The 26,491-nt window shown below is 47.3% G+C and overlaps 1 protein-coding gene across 1 annotated transcript; it reads left to right on the top strand.

Annotated features, from left to right (window-relative positions):
- The first annotated feature begins 202 nt into the window (after window positions 1–202).
- On the top strand, window positions 203–25,331 carry LOC137421042 (calcipressin-1). The gene is made up of 4 exons (XM_068106702.2): window positions 203–612; window positions 18,755–18,928; window positions 23,574–23,733; window positions 24,609–25,331. Exons 1-4 carry the CDS (start codon window positions 406–408, stop codon window positions 24,818–24,820), a joined length of 753 nt encoding a protein of 250 aa, XP_067962803.1. The 5' UTR covers window positions 203–405; the 3' UTR covers window positions 24,821–25,331.
- The last annotated feature ends 1,160 nt before the right edge of the window (window positions 25,332–26,491 follow it).

Below are 26,491 nucleotides of genomic sequence, written 5' to 3' on the forward strand. Positions count from 1 at the left end.
ATAAGAACGGGGAATCAGAATATCGTCGGTCGATCGTCCCTCCGCTCCAAGGTACCGTAAACGGCCATTTGAGCGGTTTGCAAAGGACGATCTCCCGGAGGACGGAGTCACAATGTCATCGTGACCAAGCCTAAGGACGCACCTCTCGTCCCGGGATCCCGACATACGGAGTTTCCACTTCCAGGATTGGATGTTTACACACCATTTGTGTTTGGAGTCCGACGACCTGTGAGTAGGCGTTTGTAAATTCCGGACCGATCATTTCATAGGTCTACTTGGGTCCAGCGTCAAAAACCTTTAATAGAGTACAACCTTGGGTTTAATATTACTATTAGGTATTACACTATTAGAGCTAGGTTTCTGGAACAATCTACGTTACGGTGATTTACCTGGACACCTAAAAGCATGACTTCACAACAACAACAACAACAACTAGGAAGTGATTTTAATTCCGAGATGGCAGAGCCTGACATGAATCGTGGCCTGGATTTGGAATCTCCGAGTCCTGATGGAGATTCGTCTGGAGAGGGAACACCTGGAACAGGATCGACTCAAGATGCTGTATACGTGTGTGGATTACCTGGAGAGTACTTCCGCAACAAATTATTGCAGGTAATCATTTATTTTCCACGTGTAATGCTATCGTGACGAGTGTTGATCCAAGCTGTATCCTGAGAATACAAATCCATTGCAGTTATTTGTTTATGGGTATTTATATTGGGCGTTTGAGGGGGGATGGAGTTGGGGTAGAGGGGTGTATTTAAAAACTTGCACATACGGTATTAAACTGATTGTGAAGAATGATGACGTGAGAATCAGCAGCGCAATGGGAGATCCCAGAATGACGTCACAGATTGTGCACCTTTGCCACCGAAAGGGGAAAGTGTGTCACAGGGGACATTAAACTGATTAAACCGAACTTGAATCAGCAGCGCAATGGGAGATCCCAGAATGACGTCACCGGGGAGTGTGCATCCTTTGCTACCGAAAGGGGAAAGTGTGTCACAGGGGACATTAAATTGATTAAACCGAACTTGAATCAGCAGCGCAATGGGAGATCCCAGAATGACGTCACAGGGGAGTGTGCATCCTTTTCCACCTAAAGTGGACGAATGTTGTTTTTCACCCCTGTTTGTCTGTTTGTGTGCAGCACATCTCAAAAAGTTATGGCCGAAATTTGAAAGAAGTTGGGTGTGTCACAAGGACAAATTGATTAGATTTTGGTGAAGGTTTGGATACTATCATTTTTAAAATGTTTAATTGATTCTTCAGCATTGATAGATGGGGCCAAAAATGATAATATACAACACAACAACAACATGCATTTTAAAGGCCATTTTCCCTACTAGAGCGGGGGTTAGCCTTGTGGTCCCCATGACAATCTTCTCCATTTTGCCCTATTTTCTGCATCTCTCCTTGTTAACCCCCTTGCCCGCATTTCTTCTTCCACCATCTTTAGCCAAGTCTTTCTCGGTCTTCCCCGTCTTCTACTTCCTTCTACATTCATTTCCATCACTTCTCAACCAGTCACTTTCATCCTTCCTCAACACATGACCAAACCATCTCAACCTGTTCCTCTTCACAGCATCAATCACAGGCTCTATTCCCATCATCTTTCGCAATTCATCATTTGTCTTCCTCTCTCTCAAGGATACTCCGCACATCTGTCGAACCATTCGCATTTCCACCCTTTCCAACCTTCGTTGCTGCTCTACGTTCATTACCCATGTCTCGCTCCCATAAATCATAACACTTCTCACACATGCAGCATACACCTTTCCCTTCAGCTTCAACGACACTCCCCTCATCATCAGCACGCCACTCAATTCCCGAAACTTCTTCCATGCACATCTCACTCGAGCAACCGTTGCCGAGTCTGATCCACCTTCTCCATTCAGCATGTCTCCGAGGTAGCAAAATGTTTTCACACCTTCCAGCTTCACGCCGTCTCCAAAATCCAACTCAACATTTCCTCCATCTGCAGCTCCCTCTGTGCACACCTTACATTTGAATGTAGCTGCCACACTGGTTAATGACCCTCTCAGACCACTACATTTTTGATGAACCCACTCAGCGCACATTGTACACTGAATGGGGTTCACTCCGACACCCTTCCGACACACAGCACAGGGCCACTCCCAGTTCTTTCCACCTCGCCACATGTTTTACCACTTGCCATCACCTTCGTCTTTCCGATATTCACCTTCAGACCTTTTGTCTCCATACATTCCTTCCACGTGTTCATCTTTTCCTTCAGTCCATCCATACTTTCCGCAATCAACACCAGATCATCTGCATACAACAACTCCCACGGTAAACCCTCCTTTACGTTCTGAGCCAGCACCTCCATCACAGCTACAAGTAGTAGTGGACTTAGTACCGACCCCTGATGCACTCCCACCTTCACCTCAAACTCACCACTGTTCCCGTCCTTCGTCCTTACAGCTGTGCGTGCTCTTTTGTACATTGCCATCACTACTCTGATCAACCATTCCTCCACTCCTAACTTCCTCAATGCCCATGTCAATACTTTGCGTGGAACCCGATCGAATGCTTTCTCCAGATCAACAAACCCAAATAGGCCAAAAGCCAAAGCCAAAAATGATAATATTGTTACGGGACCGCGGCGAGGATGTTATTTGCCGAGCGGATGGCCGCCGCGCCCGAACAGTTACCCCGACTAACCCGATTCCTGAACGTTGGCCGAATCGCACCACAGATATTCAATATTGGGAAAAGACAAAGACGAAGGGTGTGAAGAAGAAGAACACCAAAGCAAAAAGGTTGGAAATGCTACTATATTTATTCCTACTATTTACACAATCAAAGAAACCAAGGAGAAGGAAGGATAATAAAATAAAGGCAGAAAGAGGGACGGACCAGAAGGACACAGTGAAACTTAGCTTATCTATGGCAGTCTTACTTAGAACCCTGGACAGAACAAACGAAAGACGGACTCACACGAATTGGGAATTTGCAGGCAGGAAGGATCGGAAGGAGGAATGGCTTGGCGGGGGAGGAAGGTTCAGCGGGGATCGGTCGGGCCGGGAGCGGATAGCCGCCGTCAATACCCGAGCTGGGATCGCCAAACAGCCGCGGTTCCAAACTGCACGGCGAAGCCCCTCCGGTGCACCATGCGCTCTCCAAAGCTGCTCCTTAGAACTCTCTTGCGCTTGGCACTGCACACTCGGCACTTGCCCTACTTGGCACTTCGCACTTCGCCGCTCTGACTCGCTTGCACTTGATCGTCGCACGTATCTCTGCATGTATCTCTTTGGACGTATATCTTAGGACGTATCTCTCTCAGGACGTACCTCTCTTCCTCTCTTGCTTCGCCCTCGTGCGCACTTCCTCCACGGCTTCCGCGCGCGCTCTTTATAACGCCGCGGGTAAATCAAGCCGCCGGCCTCTAGAACACGCCCATCGGTGAGCTCGCCTCGGCCCTGATTGGTCGGCACGGCCCTCTGGCTCCGCCCTTGATGACGATGGGCGGGCACGCCCAGGAGTCGGCAGCTCCTCCCCCTTCTTCTCCGAGCCGACCTCGTGGCGAATGGAGTCGCGGAGGGAACAGTTGGCAATTGTTGGAAGGGGAATGTGAAGGGAATCTACTCTTATTTCACTTGGTGCAATGGAGTATTTAAATTAATGGAAGACACGGCCTTACACTAAAACACATAATAAGGATATAACTACCGAACCGGGATATATGGTGTCCTTCGTGTATGTTTTATGGAATTAACTACGGGAACGCCCTTTGACCTTTATACAACAACAAATGCAGGAAGGAGGGTGACATTTTACAACAATTCATTACACAACAATAATAATGTGGACGAATTGTGACAAAACTAGGTGGATGAGTTGGGTAGATGACAAAAACAAGCAGATTCGATTTTAGTTCAGGTCCGATGTCAGATCCGGCCTATCGTGGATACAAAACGTAAACTGTTCAGCCTGGCGGAGGTGTGTACTCTACCGAGTGTTGATGTTTTGGATTGATCCAAGACTCTTGGGTAAGTGTGGTATAAATCGTACACAGGACAACGACATTGGTTGATCAAGAACTACTCGGACATTAGTAGATGTTGTACAAATATATTGTTGCGGATCTCGAATTACGGCGCTCCCCTTACCGAGGGGGGTTTAATCCCCTCGTCTATTAAGCTGACCATCCGAGTCCTAGAAGATATCACGCTCCTTTGCGGGGTTGAGATTGACCAGGGTGACTGGTCAATGGAGTCCCAGATACCTTCGCCACAAAGCAGGGTGCTACTTCTGCCCGAGCCACGGACAAGATGGAATTTTGCCGAGCGGTTTAGAAATCCGAAGCTCGAGCCGTTAGCAGAAGGACTAACCCGATTCTGAGCGGTTCCTATATCGTGCCACCGATATTCAATTGGGGACAGGACGCAAGCGATCGGATGAGAGGAACCAAAGTAAAGCAAGAACAAATATAATTTATTAATTATGTACAATAACGAAAAGAAAACGAAAGAAGGGGCTATACAAGAAGAAGAAGAAGAAGAAGCAGTGACACAGGGCAGCCTTAAACAGTCTTATTTTATCAAACGCCCCAGACAGAACGAACACACTTACACTCAAAGGGATGGAATGGCAGGAAAGGCAGGAATGCCAGGAAAGAAGGAGAAGGTCCAAGCAGATGGCACAGGCGTCGAGGTCCGCTCCAGGCTCCGCCGCTCCGGGCTTGAGCAAAAACCTGGTGGCAGCTGCGCGTATGGTTTGCACGCGGTCGGACAATGCCAATATATTTCTCGGGGAAACTGGCCTCCTGCTTATGTAATAGGTCGACACCGCGCCTCTCTCCTCTTGCTCGAACCTCTGGTGTCGCCGTCGTGCTCATCTCTTGAAGCAGTCCCTCTCGGCCGCTTTTATTGGGCGTTGCTAGATCAAGCCGCCGGCTCCCAGGACACGCCCAATGGTGAGCTTGCCTTGGCCCTGGTTGGCTCCAAGAGCTTACCGGTCCCGCCCCTCGACGAGACGTTGACAGGGCCACACCTTGTTCTTGGCGCCCAACTTACTCCTCCCCCTTTTTCCTCCAGAGGACCGAGCGCGTGATGGCGTTTGCACGGGTCGTAGAAAAGCACTCTTACTGCCATTGAAGAGATTGGGGCCTATTCTTATTTGATTGATGCAACGTAGATTCAAACTATTGGGAACACAGCCTTAATTACACACATACTAATGAGATATCTATAGAGATCCTAAGGTGTGCTACGTGTTGCTCGTGGCCTAGCTATGGGTGCGATCTTTAACGTTAGACAAATGGGGGTATTTACAGGGGATTATTTATAAGGGAACATTTACAAAAATTTACCAAGTGGAGGGTTCTAAAAACCGCAACACTGCACCCTCATTTCCTCACGGGACATCCCGGCCCGAAAACTTTACTTTAGTGTGACACTCAGGTCTTTTGTAACCCTCTACTATTAACTTCACCCTGAGTGCGACATTTTTAAAACAGTTAAGTATGTCCCGCCTGCTACGTTGCATTATATCTAACTGAATCACATCCACAGACTAACCGAATTGCGGAATTAGTTTTCAAACTAAACATATACGGTGGGGAGCATGTTATTTACAAAGACTATTTGGTATTTACAATGTGAACCCAGGACCTGTCATTTTGGGAGACAAAAGCAGAACTTTTGAGAAGAGGAAGAGCATGCACTGCACTGCACCGATACACCATACCCATAGGCCCGGGGATGCACAATTGATATTGCGTGGCACCCCCGAGCAGGAAAGCACCAATCAGCACCAAAAGCACCATAAAGCACCAAAAACACAAAAAGCACCATCCAGTGCCCAATCATACATTGCAATAAAAACAAACTGATGACTCTTTTCCGCTCTGCTCCTGCTCTGCTGGGCCGATGTTTCTTGATGTCTTGCTCTTGATGTTATGTGCTTGCGGCCTATTTGATGGTAATAAACACAAGCACAAAGCGCGTCCGCTGTTCTTAATTATGGCCAGCAGGGGCCAACTAAAGGTGGTCCGCCTGCTTGGCTTAAGTGCCACCTCACTGTGGTCCGCAAGCAAAGATTTTCTCTGGCCACAATGGCTGGTTCCAGCAGAGGGGTCAGGCCCCAACCCATGCGGTCCATGTGTGTGGTGCTTGGCCACAGAACCGTGGTCCATATGGCGGTGCTAGGCTGCAAGACGTGCGGTCCATATGTGGTGTACCGGCCCAGGCAGGCAGGCAGCGGCGGTTCGGGCACACAACTGCGGCTACCTGCGCACTCCCCCCGTGCCCAAAAGAAACAAGCCGTGAGTGGCGAAGGAAAGACAAAGCAAGCATCGGGGCAAGGTCGCAAGGGTACACATCATACAAGGTAATGCAGACAGGAAGGGCACTGGAGAGCGAGCGGAGAAAGCTCGTCCCTAGCGTACGTTCCCCCCCTGTCGCCTATCCTACCCTTGCCCTTACCCCGTATTTACAAAATCTACACATTTACAAATCCGTCGCTACTGTCTCGTCTTCCCCATATCTCCCCTAATCCAAATTGGTTCCCAATCCCTCTAAACCAAATTTGCCACCAATCAATTCATCATCAATCCCTCCTAAGGAGGAAGAGATGGAATAAAAAAAAGCACAATGTCACCCCCACGTCATGATGCGTCTTACATCCAAACATTGCAAAAATCACATGGTGTGGAGTCTCATCACCTCAGTGAGTGGATGCATATAGTGCGAAGGGATTTTTAATCCTAACTACTTTCTAAATGACTTTAATACACTTTACACTACCCGGGTACTTTCCCTGCTAAACCATTGGCCATTTTACACTATGTGGTTCTAAGAACCGAACTCCCATTGAACATACTGTGGTGCTCTCCAATTTGGGGTCTCACTCCCCCGATTCTACTCCCTGTGCCCTCGCACAATTTCCGGGCTGGGTCGTGTGGCGCTCCCAGCAGGTCCGCTCACCTGCACACCGCCGCCACAGCAGTTGTCTCCCGAGATTACCTGCTCCTTACCCTAACCTACCTGGGGAAGGCCCTCTGGCGCTCTCACCCCCTACCGCCCTCTTTGGCATCGGGCTACCCGGGTCCGTCCTCCGGATCCTCGGGCCCCATTGAACTCTACTGGCTCACAGAGCCTACCTGCGGCCTCACCTGGCCGACAGACTAACAGTGGCGGAGTGCTCAACCAATCACACTCACTAACAGGCCACACGCCCAGCCAATTTACTCTACTAATGCACCCAACACAACACTCCTGTGCAACTACCCGCACCACAGCTGCCAATATCCAACCACAATTTACCTACTCTCTCTACCTACTTTTAAACTACCCAACCCGGGTACTCGTGAAGGGGTTCATTCTTCCCCATCCACTCCTTTCGCACCAACCACTCCACTCCACATATTCCACACTACTCACTCCACACCATCCATTCCATGCTCCATTCACTCCAGACCATTCATTTCATCCAACCATTCTCCATACACCTGTGCTTCACCTGCACTTGCACACTCACCTGGTGCTCACACACACCTGGTGGCACTTGCACCCTCCTTTCCTCCCAGGCTTCTTCATTCACTACAATGCCATTCACCCACACTCACAATACTCTGCTCAATACTCTTTCTACACACACACACAGCATCATCTGATCTAACTACTCCCTTCGGAAACTCATGCTCCCCGTCTTCCCTTATACTAAGCGCTCCCACGTCGTTATAATCCATCTACCCTATTCTACGTCCCCTCCTACCTGTACCATGTTACTACTTAAATCTTGTCACCTATGGTCATCTTTCTAAATTCTATCATTTTATCCTAACCTTCCCAGGCTAGGTTTTCACCGCCATAACCCCATAAACTATTGCTCATGTGCCCGGGATGTGATGTGAGGGATGGTAAATCTACCATCCCTCTACACCATATACCATTTGCCATCAATTCCCAATCACACTATCACTATCGCCATCAGTCCACTTCACTCAGAGCCTCTCGGTACGTCGTTACATCATTAAAGCTCGGCTTCGCAAAGCCGAGCAATGAATAAGGGTGGTTTGTCGCCTGTGGGTTGGATGCGTCCGGCATTCGATTCAGGGGAGGAGGTTTCGTCGGGCCAAGGCTCAAGGCACCATCCCTACGCAGGGCCTTTCGCTCCCATGCGCGATGGCCCAGCCTTGCCCGGGTGGAACGCCGCCACCACAAGGGGGCACCGTTCCGACCCCTCCTACCTCTCGAACCGGGCCGATCGCTTTGCCAACAAAGCGCGGCACCGACCGTACAGGGCGGGGCCTGGCCCGAATCGTGCACGGCGCTCCGAAGAGGAGCGACGCGACACCGATCCCCACCGGCTCCCGCAGCACACACCACCCGGCACGGACCGGGAGCTCGCTTCGGCTAAACGTCGGTCTGAACGCTGTCCTGGTTAACGTCGATGCTCCCCGTACATCCTCACACCACTCGTTCCGTTCTTTGCTCATACATCCCATACACTCCGTCAATTCCACCACCTCACTCTCTGTTGCACAACACTCGTTTTTTGCACACTCCATAACATACCTTGGCGCACACTCGTCGTTCGCACACTTCTCGCATGCACTCTCCCCCACCATGCACTCCGCAACCACCACGGGCGTGCACTCCTCCGTTACATCCCCTGTAACACTCCCCATCACGCGCTCCACCACCAACTCAGGTGTGCCTCCCCGCACACGCTCAACCATTCCAAGTGTGCATCCTCGCACCCGCTCCTCATCCATCTCACTCTCCGTATCACTCGTCGTTCCACTTCCACACTCCGATGTGCATTCACTCTCGCACTCGGTATCACTCCCATACTCTGTCGTGCATTCTCCCTCGCACCCGGTATCGCACTCGCGCTCCGACGCCATTCGTACACACGCGCCATTGCCATTCATAACGCGCACCACGGACCTTTTACGAGCGCCCGGGTTACGCCTGCATCCCAAGCGCGCGAAATTTCTTTTTGCACCAAACACAGCCCGACTCACCTGGGCGCTTCCTCTTCTTCACTCCAACACCACCTGCAAATCTTTATTCGGGTTAGGAAGTACAGCATCACGATGTGGACACGGACTTTGCACAATTTCCATCTTTTCCTCCCGCGAGTGGTTTTCTAAGTCCGGCGTCTGCTTAATCCCAATTTCCACTATTGGTTCGGTTTTAACTCCTTTGTTCAGCTCGACGACCGCGGGCGCTAATAAAATTTTCTCTACTTCGGCGGTCGCTGGCTTCCCCATACCCCGGGTCGCGATTTCTATACCCGTCATTTTAACTGCGCTCTGTTCTACCTCGACTGTCGGCGCCCATAAAATTTCGTCTTCCAATTCAACCTTCCCCGGCGCTCCCGACATTTTTTTATCCAATTTGACGGTCGTCGGCTTTTCTACATCCCGCGTCTCGTCCCTTATAGCCCTGGTCAACTTGGCTACCCTTTGCTCAAACTCACTCTCTGCGCGCTCCTCAAGTCGCGCTACCTCGTCGCGTACCACCGCGACCTTTTCGCCCGACTTGCGCCTCATGTCCTCCATCATTTTTTTTATTATCCCTTCTTGCCTCTGCTATTCGTTTTTCCACTTCAAACCTGGATTCCTCCCTCAATTTTTCCAGATCACACCCGGATTCGTCTGACATGGCGTCCCTTTTCCAATTATTCATTGACTCTTCCATAGAGGCCCTCATTTGTGCCAGAAAATGGACCCAGTCCATTGGCACTGCGGGCTCGACTGCCGCGGCCATGTGCGAGGCGCCGCCACCCTGCGCTGCCGCGACCATGTGCGAGGCGCCGCCATCTTGTGTGCCTGCAACCCCCACTGTTACACCTTCTTCAACCCCCTCTTCCATTACTCCCACTGCCTCCCTGGGGTCCTGGGTTGACTCTAACCCCTCTTCTATCTCCCCCACCGGCATCCAATCGCCTTGATTATCCATGGCACGATATAAATTTGGTTGTTAAATACTAAATTTCGGCCGCCCGTAATTTTGACCAAATTTTTAAGATGGATTAAAAAATTTGGTTCGGGTCCAATCCCACTCCCCGACACCAATTGTTACGGATCTCGAATTACGGCGCTCCCCTTACCGAGGGGGGTTTAATCCCCTCGTCTATTAAGCTGGCCGTCCGAGTCCTTGAAGATATCGCGCTCCTTTGCGGGGTTGAGATTGACCAGGGTGACTGGTCAATGGAGTCCCAGATACCTTCGCCAACCTCACCGCAAAGCAGGGCGCTACTTCTGCCTGAGCCACGGACAAGATGGAATTTTGCCGAGCGGTTTAGCAATCCGAAGCTCGAGCCGTTAGCAGAAAGACGAACCCGATTCTGAGCGGTTCCTATATCATGCCACCGATATTCAATTGGGGACAGGACGCAAGCGATCGGATGAGAGGAACCAAAGTAAAGCAAGAACAAATATAATTTATTAATTATGTACAATAACGAAGAGGAAACGAAAGAAGGGGCTATACAAGAAGAAGCAGTGACACAGGGCAGCCTTAAACAGTCTTATTTAATCAAACGCCCCAGACAGAACGAACACATACACTCAAAGGGATGGAATGGCAGGAATGCAGGAAAGGAGGAGAAGGTCCAAGCAGATGGCACAGGCGTCTAGGTCCCCTCCAGGTCGCGCTCCGGTCCACGCTCCAGGCTTAAGCAAAAACCCGGCGGCAGCTGCGCGTATGGTTTGCACGCGGTCGGACAATGCCAATATATTTCTCGGGGAAACTGGCCTCCTGCTTATGTAATAGGTCGACACCACGCTTCTCTCCTCTTGCTCGAACCTCTGGTGTCGCCGTCGTGCTCATCTCTTGAAGCAGTCCCTCTCGGCCGCTTTTATTGGGCGTTGTTAGATCAAGCCGCCGGCTCCCAGGACACGCCCAATGGTGAGCTTGCCTCGGCCCTGCTTGGCTCCAAGAGCTTACCGGTCCCGCCCCTCGACAAGACGTTGACAGGGCCACGCCTTGTTCTTGGCGGCCAACTTACTCCTCCCCCTTTTTCCTTCAGAGGACCGAGCGCGTGATGGCGTTTGCACGGGTCGTAGAAAAGCACTCTTACTGCCATTGAAGAGATTGGGGCCTATTCTTATTTGATTGATGCAACGTAGATTCAAACTATTGGGAACACAGCCTTAATTACACACATACTAATGAGATATCTATAGAGATCCTAAGGTGTGCTACGTGTTGCTCGTGGCCTAGCTATGGGTGCGATCTTTAACGTTAGACAAATGGGGGTATTTACAGGGGATTATTTATAAGGGAACATTTACAAAAATTTACCAAGTGGAGGGTTCTAAAAACCGCAACAATATTTCGTGTTTATGGGAATGCTCGAGATCGGAAATGCCACCACACACAAGGTCATTCAACGTTTTCTTTCCACACGCCTCTGTCTTTCCAGCTATTTTATTGTCTTTTACTTCAGGAATGCTTTCTTCTTTTTTTTCTTTAACAGTAACAATCAATTATTCAGGTGTTCTTGTGGAGTTGGCTGGGGGTGGGGGGGGCGGAGGGCGGATGTTTTGGCCCAAGTCTTTCACGATCCAGCTGGCCAGGCCTGACTTTCGATTAATTAGTTGGGGCAGGAATTTGTATCTTGTTCATGGTGCCGATGATCCATGGGCAGGAGAAAAGAGGAATGAAGGAGTGAAGGTGAGCAGAGAGTGTTGATTTTGGCAGTTTAACCATAAGAGGGTTGCAGGCAGATATTGTGCGACCTGTAGGAATATGTGGGGGACAGAGCCCAGAGAGAGCTGGATGAGCAAGGCCGGAGAGGAGTCGGAAGAAGACAGAAAGACCACCAACCTGCCTGCGGTGAGTAAGTGAAAGGCCCTCGGAGGTAGCTTCATCGCGGGAGATTCCAATGATTCTGAACGCTTTGGTTTCAATAGCGTGAAGACGAGCTACGTGTGAGGCAGGAGCACCAGCCCAGAGGGGGGAACAGTATTCCATTGAACTGCGGATGAAAGCCTTATATGTGGTGAGGAGCTCAGGTGTGCCAAGGAAGGACTTCGCGGATGGAGGATGCCCAGTCGGCCACTGGCTTTGGAGGCCAGATTTGAAAGGTGGTTTTCCCAGGAAAGATCATGGCAGATAGTGAGACCCAAAAGCTTGAGTGACAGAACTTCTTGGAGAGGATTATTCAGAAAGTGGATGGGAGGGTTGTCCAGTCGGTCTTTTCGGAGAGACATCGTAAGAGTGTGAGATTTGTCAGGATTGAAAGACATGTTCCACTTGTTTGCCCAGTCTGTGATTTTGTCCAGGTCTGCAGAGAGTGAGGAGGCTGCAGACTGCCGATCTGAGGGATGAGGAATGGAGCGGCCTCGAGTGGAGTCATCAGCAAAGAGATAGAGAGGATTTTCAAGAGAGTCGGAGAGATCATTGATGAAGACCAGAAAAAGCACAGGGCCCAGAACACTGCCTTGGGGAACTCCAGCCTGAACAGGAAGAGGAGATGAGAGTAACCCATTCAGGGCCACTCGTTGACTACGACTAGAGAGGAAGTCCGCCAGCCATGCGTGGAGATTTCCATGGATACCAAAGGAGTAGAGCTTGGTGAGCAGAGCGGGGTGCCAGACGGTATCGAAGGCACGTGATATGTCAAGGGAGACAGCTCTAATTTCCTGTTTGGCATTGAGGACTTCCATCCATTTTTGAGACAGCAGAAGCAGCATGTCCAGAACAGAGTGACCAGGTCAGAAACCAAATTGATGATCAGAGATCAAGCCATTGGAGAAGAGGAAAGATTTCATATCCGAAGCAATGATGGATTCCATGACTTTGCTGATAATTGGGAGAAGGCTGATTGATCTGTAGTTGCTAGGATCTGTTTTTGCACCTTTTTTGTGTAAAGCGGTGATGTTGGCTGATTTCCAAGCAGATGGCAGATGACCTTGAGCAAAAGAGAGGGTGAAGAGAACAGAGAGAGGGAGTGAAAGAGCGGAAGAACATCATTTTAGGACCTGTGGGCTGATGCCGTCAGGTCCAGTTGCAGAATCAGAGTCGAGGGTTGACAGAAACTTTTCCACTTTGTCAGGAGGAAAGGACACGGAGTCCAGGAGCAGCTGGGTACGACTGGGTACGGTGGGTACAGAGAGGGATGGGTTTGGGACACAAGATTTAGAGGCAAACACAGAGTTGAGGCATTCACCTTTTTCACGTGCGGAGTCAGCTGTGTAGCCATTTGAGGTGAGGGAGGGGATGGAGTGGGAACAAACACCAGAAACAGATTTGACCAGACGCCACCAGGATTTGGAAGAGGGAGACAGATAGGAGAGTTCGGTCTTGAGAACGGAGAGATATTTTTTCCTGGCTCTCCTGAGGGTGGAGACACACTTGTTTCGGGCTTTGTGAAAAGAAATGAGATTTCCTTCCGTTGGATTAGCTTTCCAGGAGACGAAGGCAAGTTGTTTCTGGGCAACAGCTTCACCACAAGATGCCGTGTACCATGGATGGGAGGAAGGGTATGGCAACTGAAGACGAGATGGGATAAATCTGTGCATGAGAGAGAGCAATTTACTTTGGAAGAATTCCCAGGATGAGTTGATGTCAGAGGCAGTAGAGATGGGAGACCAGCCCAGATGATTGATGGCTGCTTGAAGACCGTGCCAGTTGGCCTGAGTGAAATGCCAGACTCGTCGACGCTGAGGAGGCTCCCTGAGAATGGTCAGAGAGATGTCCACTTTAACCAGCACATGATCAGATCAGCCGATTGGAGCAGAAGAAGAGCAGCAGACATTTTCAGGGAAGTTAGTCATAACCAAGTCCAGAAGAGAAGATGCTCCGTTGACTGAGATCCGGGTCGGGAAATTGACAGATTGTGTCAGTTCCAGTGAGTCACAGAAGTCCTTTGCTGAGGAGCCATGGCTGGTGAGAGAGGTACCCACACCTAGCCAACTGGCATGGTGACATTTGAAATCACCACATATGAGGAAGAGAGAGTTTGGATGAGTAGATAGTTGGTCCATATTATCAGACAGCGAGATGTAGATGCAGTCATCACTGTTTGGTGGACGGTACAACACACATATGAACAAGAGGTGGGAGCGAAGGGGAAGCCGTAGCCAGAGGTATTCCTGGGGGTGAGGTGGAGAGAGGGCAGTGCAGGGCGAATGAGAAAGAGAGTTTTTGATAAAGATAGCAACCCCACCTCCAGGACGAGGCTCAGGTCTATCATACCGGAGGAGGGAGTAACCCGGGAGAGATACTAAGGAATGAGAGACATCATGAAGGAGGAAAGTTTCTGTTAAGCAGATCACGTCTGGTTTGTCAGAAGCAACCTGTATGGAGAGATCAGTTAAGTTTGAACGAAGGCCCCGGATGTTTGAGGTCCATACCGTTAATGAAGAGGAAGGGGGAGCATCGGATACAGAACAGGGGGGGGGGGGGAGAGGGGTAGGGTAAGATGTAGAAGAGGAAGAGGAGGAGGAAGAGGTAGGGAGAGCTGTTGGAGGTGTGTCAGAGATTTCAGAATAGCTCGGAGAAAGGGAAGGATGGGGCGGACAAAAGGTTTGATGGTGATTGGGTGAGGCACAGTGAGGTGTTATTTGAGGAGGGGGAAGAGCGAGGCAGAATGTTGGGGGAGATGGAGGTGAGAGTTGGAAGGGGGAAGAAGCGGGGAGGATGCTTTGAGGAGGAGGGGTGAGAGGGGGGAAATGGAGAAGAAATGAGGGTGGGGAGATTTGAAGGGAAGGGGCGAGAGGGAGTTTATGAGGGGAGAGGTTAGGGGGGAAGGGACAAGGGGAGGGATTTGAAAGGGATGGGAGATGGGGGAGATTTGGAGGGGAAGGGTGTGGGGGGGAGTTTAGGAGGGAAGGGCTTCGACGAGTCTGGCAACTGGCATGGTGAGTTTCAGCGTCGAAATCTTTCAGCGTCGACGAGTCTGGCATTTCACTCAGGCCAACTGGCACGGTCTTCAAGCAGCCATAAATCATCTGGACTGGTCTCCCATCTCTACCACCTCTGACATCAACTCATCCTGGGAATTCTTCCAAAGTAAATTGCTCTCTCTCATGCACAGATTTATCCCATCTCGTCTTCAGTTGTCATACCCTTCCTCCCGTCCATGGTACACGGAAACTTGAGGTGAGGCTGTTGCCCAGAAACAACTTGCCTTCGTCTCCTGGAAAGCAAATCCAACGGAAGGAAATCTCATTTCCTTTCACAAAGCCCGAAACAAGTGTGTGTCCACCCTCAGGAGAGCCAGGAAACAACATCTCTCCGTTCTCAAGACCGAATTCTCTTATCTGTCTCCCTCTTCCAAATCCTGGTGGCGTCTGGTCAAATCTGTTTCTGGTGTTTGTTCCCCCTCCATCCCCTCCCTTACCTCAAACGGCTACACAGCTGACTCCGCACGTGAAAAAGCTGAATGCCTCAACTCTGTGTTTGCCTCTAAATCTTGTGTCCCAAACCCATCCCTCTCTGTACCCACCGTACCCAGTCTTACCCAGCTGGTCCTGGACTCCGTGTCCTTTCCTCCTGACAAGGTGGAAAAGTTTCTGTCAACCCTCGACTCTGATTCTGCAACTGGACCTGACTGCATCAGCCCACGGGTCCTAAAATCCTGTTCTGCCGCTCTTTCACTCCCTCTCTCTGTTCTCTTCACCCTCTCTTTTGCTCAAGGTCAACTTCCATCTGCTTGGAAATCAGCCAACATCACCGCTTTGCACAAAAAAGGTGCAAAAACAGATCCTAGCAACTACAGACCAATCAGCCTTCTCTCAATTATCAGCAAAGTCATGGAATCCATCATTGCTTTGGATATGAAATCTTTCCTCTTCTCCAATGGCTTGATCTCTGATCATCAATTTGGTTTCAGACCAGGTCACTCTACTCTGGACATGCTGCTTCTGTTGTCTCAACAATGGATGGAGGTCCTCAATGCCAAACAGGAAATTAGAGCTATCTCCCTCGACATATCACGTGCCTTCGATACGGTCTGGCACCCCGCTCTGCTCACCAAACTCTCCTCCTTTGGTATCCATGGAAATCTCCACGCATGGCTGGCGGACTTCCTCTCTCGTCGTAGTCAATGTGTGGCCCTGTATGGGTTTCTCTCATCTCCTCTTCCTGTTCAGGCTGGAGTTCCCCAAGGCAGTGTTCTGGGCCCTGTGCTTTTTCTGGTCTTCATCAATGATCTCTCTGACTCTCTTGAAAATCCTCTCTATCTCTTTGCTGATGACTCCACTCTCTGCCGCTCCATTCCTCATCCCTCAGATCGGCAGTCTGCAGCCTCCTCACTCTCTGCAGACCTGGACAAAATCAGACTGGGCAAACAAGTGGAACATGTCTTTCAATCCTGACAAATCTCACACTCTTACGATGTCTCTCCGAAAAGACCGACTGGACAACCCTCCCATCTACTTTCTGAATAATCCTCTCCAAGAAGTTCTGTCACTCAAGCTTTTGGGTCTCACTATCTGCCATGATCTTTCCTGGGAAAACCACATTTCCTAGCTGGCCTCCAAAGCCAGTCGCCGACTGGGCATCCTCCGTCGTGCGAAGTCCTTCCTTGGCACACCTGAGCTCCTCACCACATACAAGGCTTTCATCCGCAGCTCAATGGAATACTGCTCTCCTCTCTGGGCTGGTGCTCCTGCCTCACACCTAGCTCGTCTTCACGCTGTGGAAACCAAAGCGTTCAGAATCATTGGAATCTCCCGCGATGACGCTATCTCCGAGGGCCTTTCACTTACTCACCGCAGGCAGGTTGGTGGTCTTTCCGTCTTCTACCGACTCCTCTCCGGCCTTGCTCCCCCAGCTCTCTGGGCTCTGTCCCCCAAATATTCCTGCAGGTCGCACAAGATCTGCCTGCAACCCTCTTATGGTTAAACTGCCAAAATCAACACTCTCTGCTCACCTCACTCCTTCATTCCTCTTTTCTCCCGCCTCTGGAACAAACTCCCTCACTCTCTTCAATCCCACTCCTCCCTCCAGGTCTTTAAAACGGCTGTTCACCACCATTTCTTGTCTTCCCCAATCCAAAACCTTGATCTTTTCTACCCCCGCTAATTTCACCCCAAATCCACTTTTTTGAGGTGACTTTTGTCTTCTTTCCTGGAAGTCCTTGGTGTCCTTGCGTTTTATACCTATCCTGCCTCCCCCCAGGCCCTCTGCCTCCCACACATCTCCCGATGTCCCTGCCCTCAAATGTTGTGTTTGTGTGCTTCCTCCCCTTCTCTCCCCATCTTGTCGACCGCTCCCATTTTTATCCACTTTGTTTACTTGTTTACTTGTTTGTTTGATTTGTTTGTTTGATAAATGTTAGCTCTTTCACAAGCCTCGACTCTGTATCCAAAAAAAAAAAAAAAAAAAAAAAAAGGGCAAGGGGGGAGATTTGAAAGGGATGGGTGATGGGGAGGATTTGGAGGGGACGGGCAAGGGGAAAGATTTGAAAGGGATGGGTGATGGGGAAGATTTGGAGGGGAGGGGTGATGGGGAATATTTGGAGGGGAGGGGTGATTGGGAGGATTTGGATGGGAGGGGTGAGATTGGATTTTGGAAAGTGTACGATTAATGGGAAATGAACATTTATTGCAAAATGAGTTTCATGTGACCGAGTCAAAAATAAGTTTATGGACGCTGGAGGGGGGGGGGGGGGGGGGGTGAAGCAGGAGAGTTTAGGGAATGTATGAAAGAGGCACTGTAAGAGATGGAATTTTTTTTTGGAATGAATAGATTTGGTGAGAAAGTCGAAAGCAACCTTTTAAAGAAGAAAAAGGTGTTTAATATACGACAGAATACAGTACTTCAGGGGAAAGTTTAAACATTTTAAAGTTTAACAGTGAAAACTATCTGGGGAAATGTGGGTGAAACACGAAGAACGAACGAAAGAACGAATAAGAACAACGAATAAACGAATAAGAACAACGAATAAACGAATAAGAACAACGAATAAGAACAGAGAAGATGAACAGAGAAGATGAAGAATATGATCATAATCAATCCTACTACACATCATGTGAGATACACACAACCTGATGGTGAAATTTGTTGCTTTCACCCACTCGAGGAGTTAATTCGCTTGTTGAAATGTTTTAAATCTTCACTTAAAAAAATCTTCCTGGTTGTGTAATGTGGAATTGATTCCAAACCGATGTACCAAGGACACCTGTCCGCATTACCACACCAAAACACACACACATGAATGCTAGACCTCTGTGTCTTTATTATTATTTATTTATTACTAGCCGAAAGCACCCGGCATTGCCCGGGTTCTTTTTGAAGGAATTTACTACTATAATTCAGCTTTTACTCGCGGCCATAGAAGATTGACTACTATAATTCAGCTCAGCTTTTAATTGCGAAATGGGCCCAGCCCGTCCTAGGTGGGCCTCGACCGGCCTCGCCACCTAGCCTATAACCTTCCCGGGGCCCATCCCAACATTTTTAGTTCTTTTTGAATGAATGTACTACCATAATTCAGCTTTTACTCACGGCCGTAGAAGATTGACTACTATAATTCAGTTCAGCTTTTAATTGCGAAATGGGCCCAGCCTGGCCGAAGCGGCCTCGAGCCGTCTCGCCACCTAGCCTAAAACCTTCCTGGAGCCTGTCCCGACATTTTTTGTATTAGAGGTTTCCTCCTATCTTTCACCGTTCAGGAGATTAACTTGCGCAGACAAACAAACAAACAAACAAACAAAAACTTTCTTTTATATATTGATGTAACCTTTGAATTTTACACTGTTTTGGTGCAATCATTGTTGATGGTACATCTCAGACATGTTTTGGTTTTGCTTTGTGTTTTGCAGACAAAATTCGAGTTGCTTGTGATTTCCATCGATCCAGAAGCTACTTTGTTCCTTCTGCCCGGTTTTCGACGTATCCGCGTAGCATGTTCAAGTCTGAATGCCGCACGTGAGATCCGTTCACGTCTCCACGGCACGAAGCTCTCTGGGTCCACGTTGCGTATCTACCATGCCAATGTAAGTCGTCCGAAACGGGAGCATTTTGGATCCCGTGACCACAGCATGGAACAACATTTCGGGTTTTTAAAATGTGATGCTATTATATGTCAGACAGGCGTTGAGGGATGCTCGAAGAACTAGTTAGTAAACGATCAGGAAAAGCACGTGCCAATAAAGCACAAGTGGCACAAATTTCACTGGTCAATGAGTAAAGGTAATTAAAAGGATAGCTACGTTAGCGTCTCGTTAAGAGAAATGGTCTTCGAGATAAGTTTGGAAAAAATAACGGCAAAAAAACAACGGTTGTTATATATTTTGCATCATTGTTGCAGTGAAAGGCAGGAGGCTGAATCAACTTCATTGGCACCTTCCTGTTTCGATTATTGATACAGACGTAAGTGATCAAAGAGCTATAACATCAGAGGGCACCCTGGTTGTTCGCTGGTGTTTACCCAAAGAAACGTCGCACAGTTTAGTTATTTATGACATTGCATGTCTGGTGATTCACTGTGAAGCAAATTGCTTGTTTTGTTTTTACCACAAATAGCAAGCAGAGAACACAGTATGGGCCTTGTCGTTCATGGTTATGCGGTCCATGCTTATTAGTCACCTACTGGTTTAACCAGAGGAGACTATAGACTTGCTCTCCATCTGTCTGTCCGTCTGTCCCACCTGTGATTTTTCAGACTTTCCCCTATACCCTTTAACATATTCAATTTTCTCTATACCCTCAGAGGGTAGCTTCGTGCCGCTGGCTGCTCAGCCAGATGCACGCGCCAAGTGTCTGACCTCTCGTACTGAGTGGGGTTGTTGTCCTGGTGACAAAACCATCAGTAGACCTCAACGTTCTGGTGATTACATCCATTGTTCTACCTGTCTATTGCTCTCCAAAAACTAGTCTTCTGCCAGACCAGTTCTTCATTCCATACTGTACAATGATCATGTGACAGTAGTCTTGGAGCTGCCAACTGCAGAATAAATTTGGTTTTGCTTTAAATACTGTTTTATGGCACAACGATGCAACAATAACAACAACTTATGAGACAAACAATGAAGTGAGTAAATCATGCACTCTGTGTCTTTTACACATGAGAAGGTCCTTTCAACCCTCTACTCTCACGCCGCTGCTGGACTGGATGGCATCAGCTCACGTGTCCTAAAAACCTGCTCTGCTGCTTTTGCACTTCCTCTTTCTCCCCTTTCACCCTGTTATTTGTGCTCTGTCATCTTCATCTGCTTGGAAATCAGCCAACATCACCGCATCACATAAAAAGGTGCAAAAAATGATCCCCTTAACTACAAACTTATCAGCTTACTTCCAATCATCATCAAGGTGATGAAATCCATCATCGTAGTTGATGTGAAATACTTCCCTTTACTCCAACAACCTCATCGCATATCACCAATTTGAATTCAGACCAGGTCACTCCACCTTGGATATGCTGCTTCAACTCACCCAACAATGCATAGAGGCCCTCAATGTCAGACATGTCTCTCTGGGCCGTCTCTCTGGACATAGTCGTGGCCAAAAATATTGGCACCCTTGCACTTTTTTTCAAATAACACAATTTTCTCTAAAACGAAATTGAAATTGACAAAAGTATTTGGTCTCCACAGTTCTTTATTTCACTGTTAACATTACAGAACCTTTGTTTTTGATTCAGAACTTAATATATCCTTTTAAATCAGAAAAGAAAAAGAAACGGTAGTGACAAAATTATTGACGCCCCAGACTTAATATTTGGTAGCACGGCCTTTGGACAAAATAACTGCAGTCAAGCGCTTCCTGTAGCCATGAATGAGCTTCCTACACCACTCTACTGGCAGTTTGGCCCACTATTCTTGTTCAAACTGCTCCAGTTTTCCCAGATTTGAAGGGTGCCTTCTCCCAACTGCTGTTTTCAGATCTCCCCACATGTGTTCAATGGGATTTAGATCTGGACTCATTGCTGGCCACTTCAGAACAGTCCAGCGTTTTATCTTGAACCATTCCTGGGTGCTTTTTGAAGTGTGTTTGGGGTCATTGTCCTGCTGCAAGACCCATGACCTTTGACGGAGACCCAGCTTTCTGACACTGGGTTGAACATTGTGCTCCAACATGCCTTGGTAATCTCCTGATTTCATGATTCCATGCACACATTTAAGGCACCCAGTGCCCGAGGCAGCACAGCAACCCCAAAACATCACTGAACCTCCTCCATGTTTGACTGTAGGGAAGGTGTTCTTTTCTTTTAAGGCTTAATTTTGTTTTCCAAACTAAAATGATATGCTTCACCAAAAAGCTCGAATTTGGTCTCATCTGTCCACATGACATTCTCCCAGAACGATTTGGCTTGTTCAGGTGTGTTTCGGCAAACTCCAGTCAGGCTTTCTTATGTCTCTCCTCAGCATGGGGTCCCCCTGGGTCTCTTACCATAGAACCCCCTTTCATTGAGTTGGCGACGGATGGAGCGAGTTGAAACTGTCGTGCCTTGTGTCTGAAGGTCAGCTTGAATTTGTTTGGCAGTTGATCAAGGTGCTTTCTCCACCATTCGAACAATCCTTCACTGCAATCTTCGATCAAGTTTTCTCTTGCGGCCACATCCAGGGAAGTTGGCTGCAGTGGGCTTTAAACCCACTGCTTGGGCCTTAAACTTCCTGATAACATTGTGCACGGTGGAGACAAGAACATCAAGGTCTCTGGAGATGGACTTGTAGCAGAGAGATTGTCCATGCTTGGCTACAATCTTGTGTCTGACCTACTCAGACAATTCTCTGGTTTTCTTTCTTTTCTTCTTGCTCATTGCGGTACACACAGTGACACAAAGCAGCAGAATTTGACTCCTTTTCTCTATTCAAACGGGTTGAATGAGTGAGTTTTATATTGCAGGCACCTGCAACTCACCACAGGTGAGTTAAATTCCAAAGTAAAGGAGAATCACCTGCTTGAAATCTAATTATTTCTAACACCTTCTGAAAGGTGCCAATAATATTGCCTGGGCCATTTTAGGATTTCTGTGTGGAATAAGATGAGATTCAGTAATTTTTTTCAGCTTTTTTTGTTTTGTTCCACTGCAAACGAAAGAAATACGTACATATGTGGATACCAAAATATATTTTAATTTCAACAATATTCTGGAAGAAATGGTGCATTATTTGAAAAAAGTGAAAGGGTGCCAATATTTCTGGCCACGACAGTATCTCGTGCTTTTGATACAGTCTGGCATCCCGCCTTGCACTCCAAACTGTCTGCCTATGGCATCCAAGGTCAACTCCACACATCTGGCTTACTGACTTCTACTCTCGTAGCCAATGTGTGGCACTCAACGGAATGCTTTCGTCTCCTGTCCCTGTCAAAGCTTGTGTGCCTCAAGGCAGTGTTCTGGGCCAAATCCTATTCCTGATCTTCGTCAATGATCTCTCCGACTCTGGAAATCCTCTTTAACAATTTGCTGATGACTCTACCCTCTGCCATGACATTCCTCATCCTTCAGACAGGCAGGCTGCAGTCTCTTCCCTCTCTTCAGACTTTGAAAAGCTGGTAAAACACTTGGAATATGTCTTTCAATCCAGACAAATCTCACACTTTCACTATCTCTCTCCAAAAGGACCGTCTGGCAAACCCTCCTATCTACTTTCTTAACAATCCTCTTGAGGAAGATCAGTTATTCAAACTCTTGGGTCTCATTATCAGCCATGATCTTTCTTGGGCAAACCACATTTCAAAGTTGGCCTCCAAATCCAGACACCGATTTGGCATCCTCGATTGTACAAATACTCTTCCTATGCACTGTCCCCTTCCCTCCGCTCCTCCCTCCGACCCCTCCCCCCTACCCCACCCCCCAGGTTATCATAAAATAAAACCTAACATATCATTTAAATGTTTACAGTGTTATTGGAGTAAAAGCTTTTTTTTAATGCACCAGGCATATGGAAATGCAGTTCAGTTTATTTAAAAATTCCTGGGGGGCGAAGGGGTGGACATGACCCAAAGCCTCCCTAGCATGCGGTGTTTACATGGCGGCACTTTGTGCTGCATGAAGAATTCCACTTCTTTAAAAAATAATTTCCTCACATCCCTGAAAATAACGTAAAGGGTCAATAAGTAAACCTTATGATTAGTGTCGGTTTTTAATCGGTTTTTTATTCTTTTTTTTGTTGCTCCAACATAGATTTCTGATATCCATAGATCATTTATTGAGAGCTAAACATTATAGGTGAAAATGAGAGGGTGAAGCAGACTCATTTGGGATGATTCTTGGTAATTGCAGAGTTTTTGCATTGGAAGAAGTTTTTGGAAGTTTTTGCATTTTTGCATTGGAAGACGGTGGGGATTTTAAAACGAGAATTTCCCATTAACCTTTACAGAGGAATGGGTAAGAAGTGTACCATAAGGAACAATTCTGGAACCAAAAGGCTTTCCTGGAATAGAGGATGACATTCTGGAGGATGTTATGGTTATCACAGAACTAGTTTGGAAGTAGGAAGTCCGAGAGTAGTTATAAAACGCCAAGACTTTAAATATTTATTTCTTTGAAAGCTGAAGGTGATATTAGAAGTACTCTCACTTTTTATATTCGCTCAGCGTATCCCCAGCTTAGCTATCGGCAAATGCCTTGGGGGTGCTGATGATCACTACACTTCGTTATGAATATACGAACATTAATTGACATCTTCCCTGCAGCCTCCTGTTTGCCTCTCGCCATGCCTGGTTCCTCCCCCGGCCCAGCGTCAGTACCTGATTTCTCCACCGGCTTCGCCTCCCGTGGGCTGGAAACAGAGTCCCGACCCCACTCCTGTGATCAATTCTGATTTGATCTGTGCTCTTGTCGCACTCAGTCCAGGTACCAGATAATAGATAACATTCCTTAAACTCATCAAATCGTTGACATCATGTGCATCTGTTGTGCCTTTTTTGGGGGCCCTATTTCATACATTTCCAATGGTTATTCGACTGAGTATGTAGTTGGGTTTCAAGCCTTGCAGGGTGAAAAATCAAATGATAAAGGAGCTCTGCCCTCTCTCCCCCACTACCCCCAAAAAACCTTTTTAGTTGATTCATCCCTGTAGGAGACAGGTGAACAGACACCAGTCTGCTAAAGGAGACTAGGTGTTAGAAAGTGTGAACAGACATCAGTCTGCTAAAGGAGACGATGTTAGAACGTGTGAACAGGCACCAGTCCGCTAAAGGAGACTCGTTGTTAGATCGTGTGAACAGGCACCAGTCCGCTAAAGGAGACTCAGTGTTAGATCGTGTGAACAGGCACCAGTCCGCTAAAAGAGACTTGGTGTTAGAACGTGTGAACAGACACCAGTCCGCTAAAGGAGAGTCGATATTCAAATTCCTGGATGCCTTCTTCTCACTGTTCTTCTAACTGTGAACTGCATCTCCCAACGAGCGTTTAAACACAGATCGATACAAGTTCGATGTTTCCTGGTATTTCACGTTTCCCTGACAGCTCCGCATCACATTTGCGAGTGCTTATTATACGAACTTTAATATATATTTGCCTTAGGTACATGAGCAGATGAGATGACTGCAGGAAATCTGGCACATTTAGTTTACCTTTTTCATTGAAACTCTTGCTTGACTGACTTTAATGAATAAGGATATTTTTGCCACCGTGACTTTCTTTCAGCAGTAATAATTCGCTGTTTTTAGTTTTGTCGAATAATAATTATTTAAGGCTGGATCCCTTACACTCTCCTCAACCTCCAGGAGAAGCTTTCGAATTGCAACCAGGAACGGAGTCCACGCCAAGAGTGTTACTGCACGCGTGCGATGGGAATGCAGAGACGGAGGGAAAAAAGAACATGGACAAGGAGTGGAATGGAGATGTGCAAACCCCGCTTGCTCACAGGCCACGCATCGTACAAACCCGTCGACCGAGTCACCCCCAGCCTCACGCGGTGTCTCCCTCAAACCTCTGATGCCATCTTCCATATGCTCCATCTCACTTGCTACAGTTTTTCACCCTGAGTTCGTAATCCCTCCCTGGTATTGGATGAGAAATATAAAGATGATAAATGCACCGGCTACACGTTTGCATGGTGTTGATGAGCTGAGCATGCAGCGTAGCGTTGCTTGCACACACGAGCTGGTTTTTAGTATTTATTGTTTGAATAGACTATCCATTAAAGTTTTACTGTGTGAAAGGTATTTGCTATTGTCGTCAGAAATTTTGCTCATAGATGTTGCTTCTGTTTAAAAGGCAGCCAGCACATTGTTGTTACATTTGTTTCATTTTATGATGCTTTAAGAAAAATACTGCTCATCCTTTTGGGGTTTTATCATTACATTATTGCTATTGGATTAGTCAATTCTCTGGGCAGAAATATTTTTCCCAAAAGTATGCTATGTCCATGTACCATATCTGGCTAATTAATCTGCCAATAGCTGGAACATGTACAATTGTCAAAATAAATCCGGCTGATGCAAGTATGGTGCATATTGTCAGATTAATTAAGTCCAATGTATGGTTTAAAGACTTAGCAGGTTTTGAAAAACTACATTGCTGTTTAAGAGTTATGGCCTGCTAATGAAGAGTAAATCCTATCTTCATCATGACCTCTTTGAGCCTACCCCTCTCTGAGTATTTTTGTATATATCGTCACCTTCGTGCCATTCTTGCTCAAGTCGAAAAAAGCGTTTACGACATAATCACAAAAAACGTTTTTTTTTTTCAGCCATATGGATCAGTACTGAATTTAAATTCTGTTAAGGTAAGAAAACCTAGATTATCATTGCATGCAATTGCAGAGAAACATGTAACTCAGCTGAATTTATAAATAACAGAGATTATAAATCACCGTGAGCAATTTTGGCTTGGGCAATTATGGCACGGAGAAGTGCTAGAGACAATATTGCTCACGGTTCTACCTAAATGCTGACGACCCTTTGGAACAAATAATCAAGAAATAAATTTTTATGATACATTGACTTTGTTTTCATTTATACACTAGTTTTTTTAGGTTATCTCCTTCCGGAGATAGGTCACTAATAATGCCGGTCTCGATGTCCGTCCGTCCGTCCACACTTTTTTCAACTAGGCTTATAGAGATGGGTTAGGGTTCATTGAATTTAATGGGAGGAGTCATTATTTCGGTGATATACATTGAGCGGAAATGGCACGGAGGTGAACAAACACTTTTTTTTCGGCGAAATAAACCTGTATAGACATTCTATTATGAATTGACAGTAACTAGACACAATAACCAATCACCGGATAACAAAATGTCATTTTCGATAAAATTTGACTTGAGCAAGAATGGCACGAAGGTGATGATATTATGAATCGTGGTGTCTGTCCGTTCATTTGTCTGTCTCCCATTTCTGGCGGGTGCTTCCCGCGCTGCGTTTGGAAATCTGATGATTAGTTAGTTTGCATTTTCATTTCACTTTTCTTTATGCAATATAGTCAGTCACTTTATTGTCCTTTCCATTAATCTTTCAAATCAACATTAAAGTAGGTTTAATACAGATCTTTATGGAGTAACAATCTACATGGTGTCCCATAAGTCTGGAACCAGAGGGAAAAATAAGTGATTCATGATTTTTTTCGTTTCTTGCAGTTGTCCATGATGTCTCTGAGTAAGGAAGAA

The sequence above is a fragment of the Myxine glutinosa genome, chromosome 2 (assembly GCF_964187855.1).
Source record: "Myxine glutinosa chromosome 2, kmMyxGlut1.1, whole genome shotgun sequence".
Taxonomy (NCBI): Eukaryota; Metazoa; Chordata; class Myxini; order Myxiniformes; family Myxinidae; genus Myxine; species Myxine glutinosa.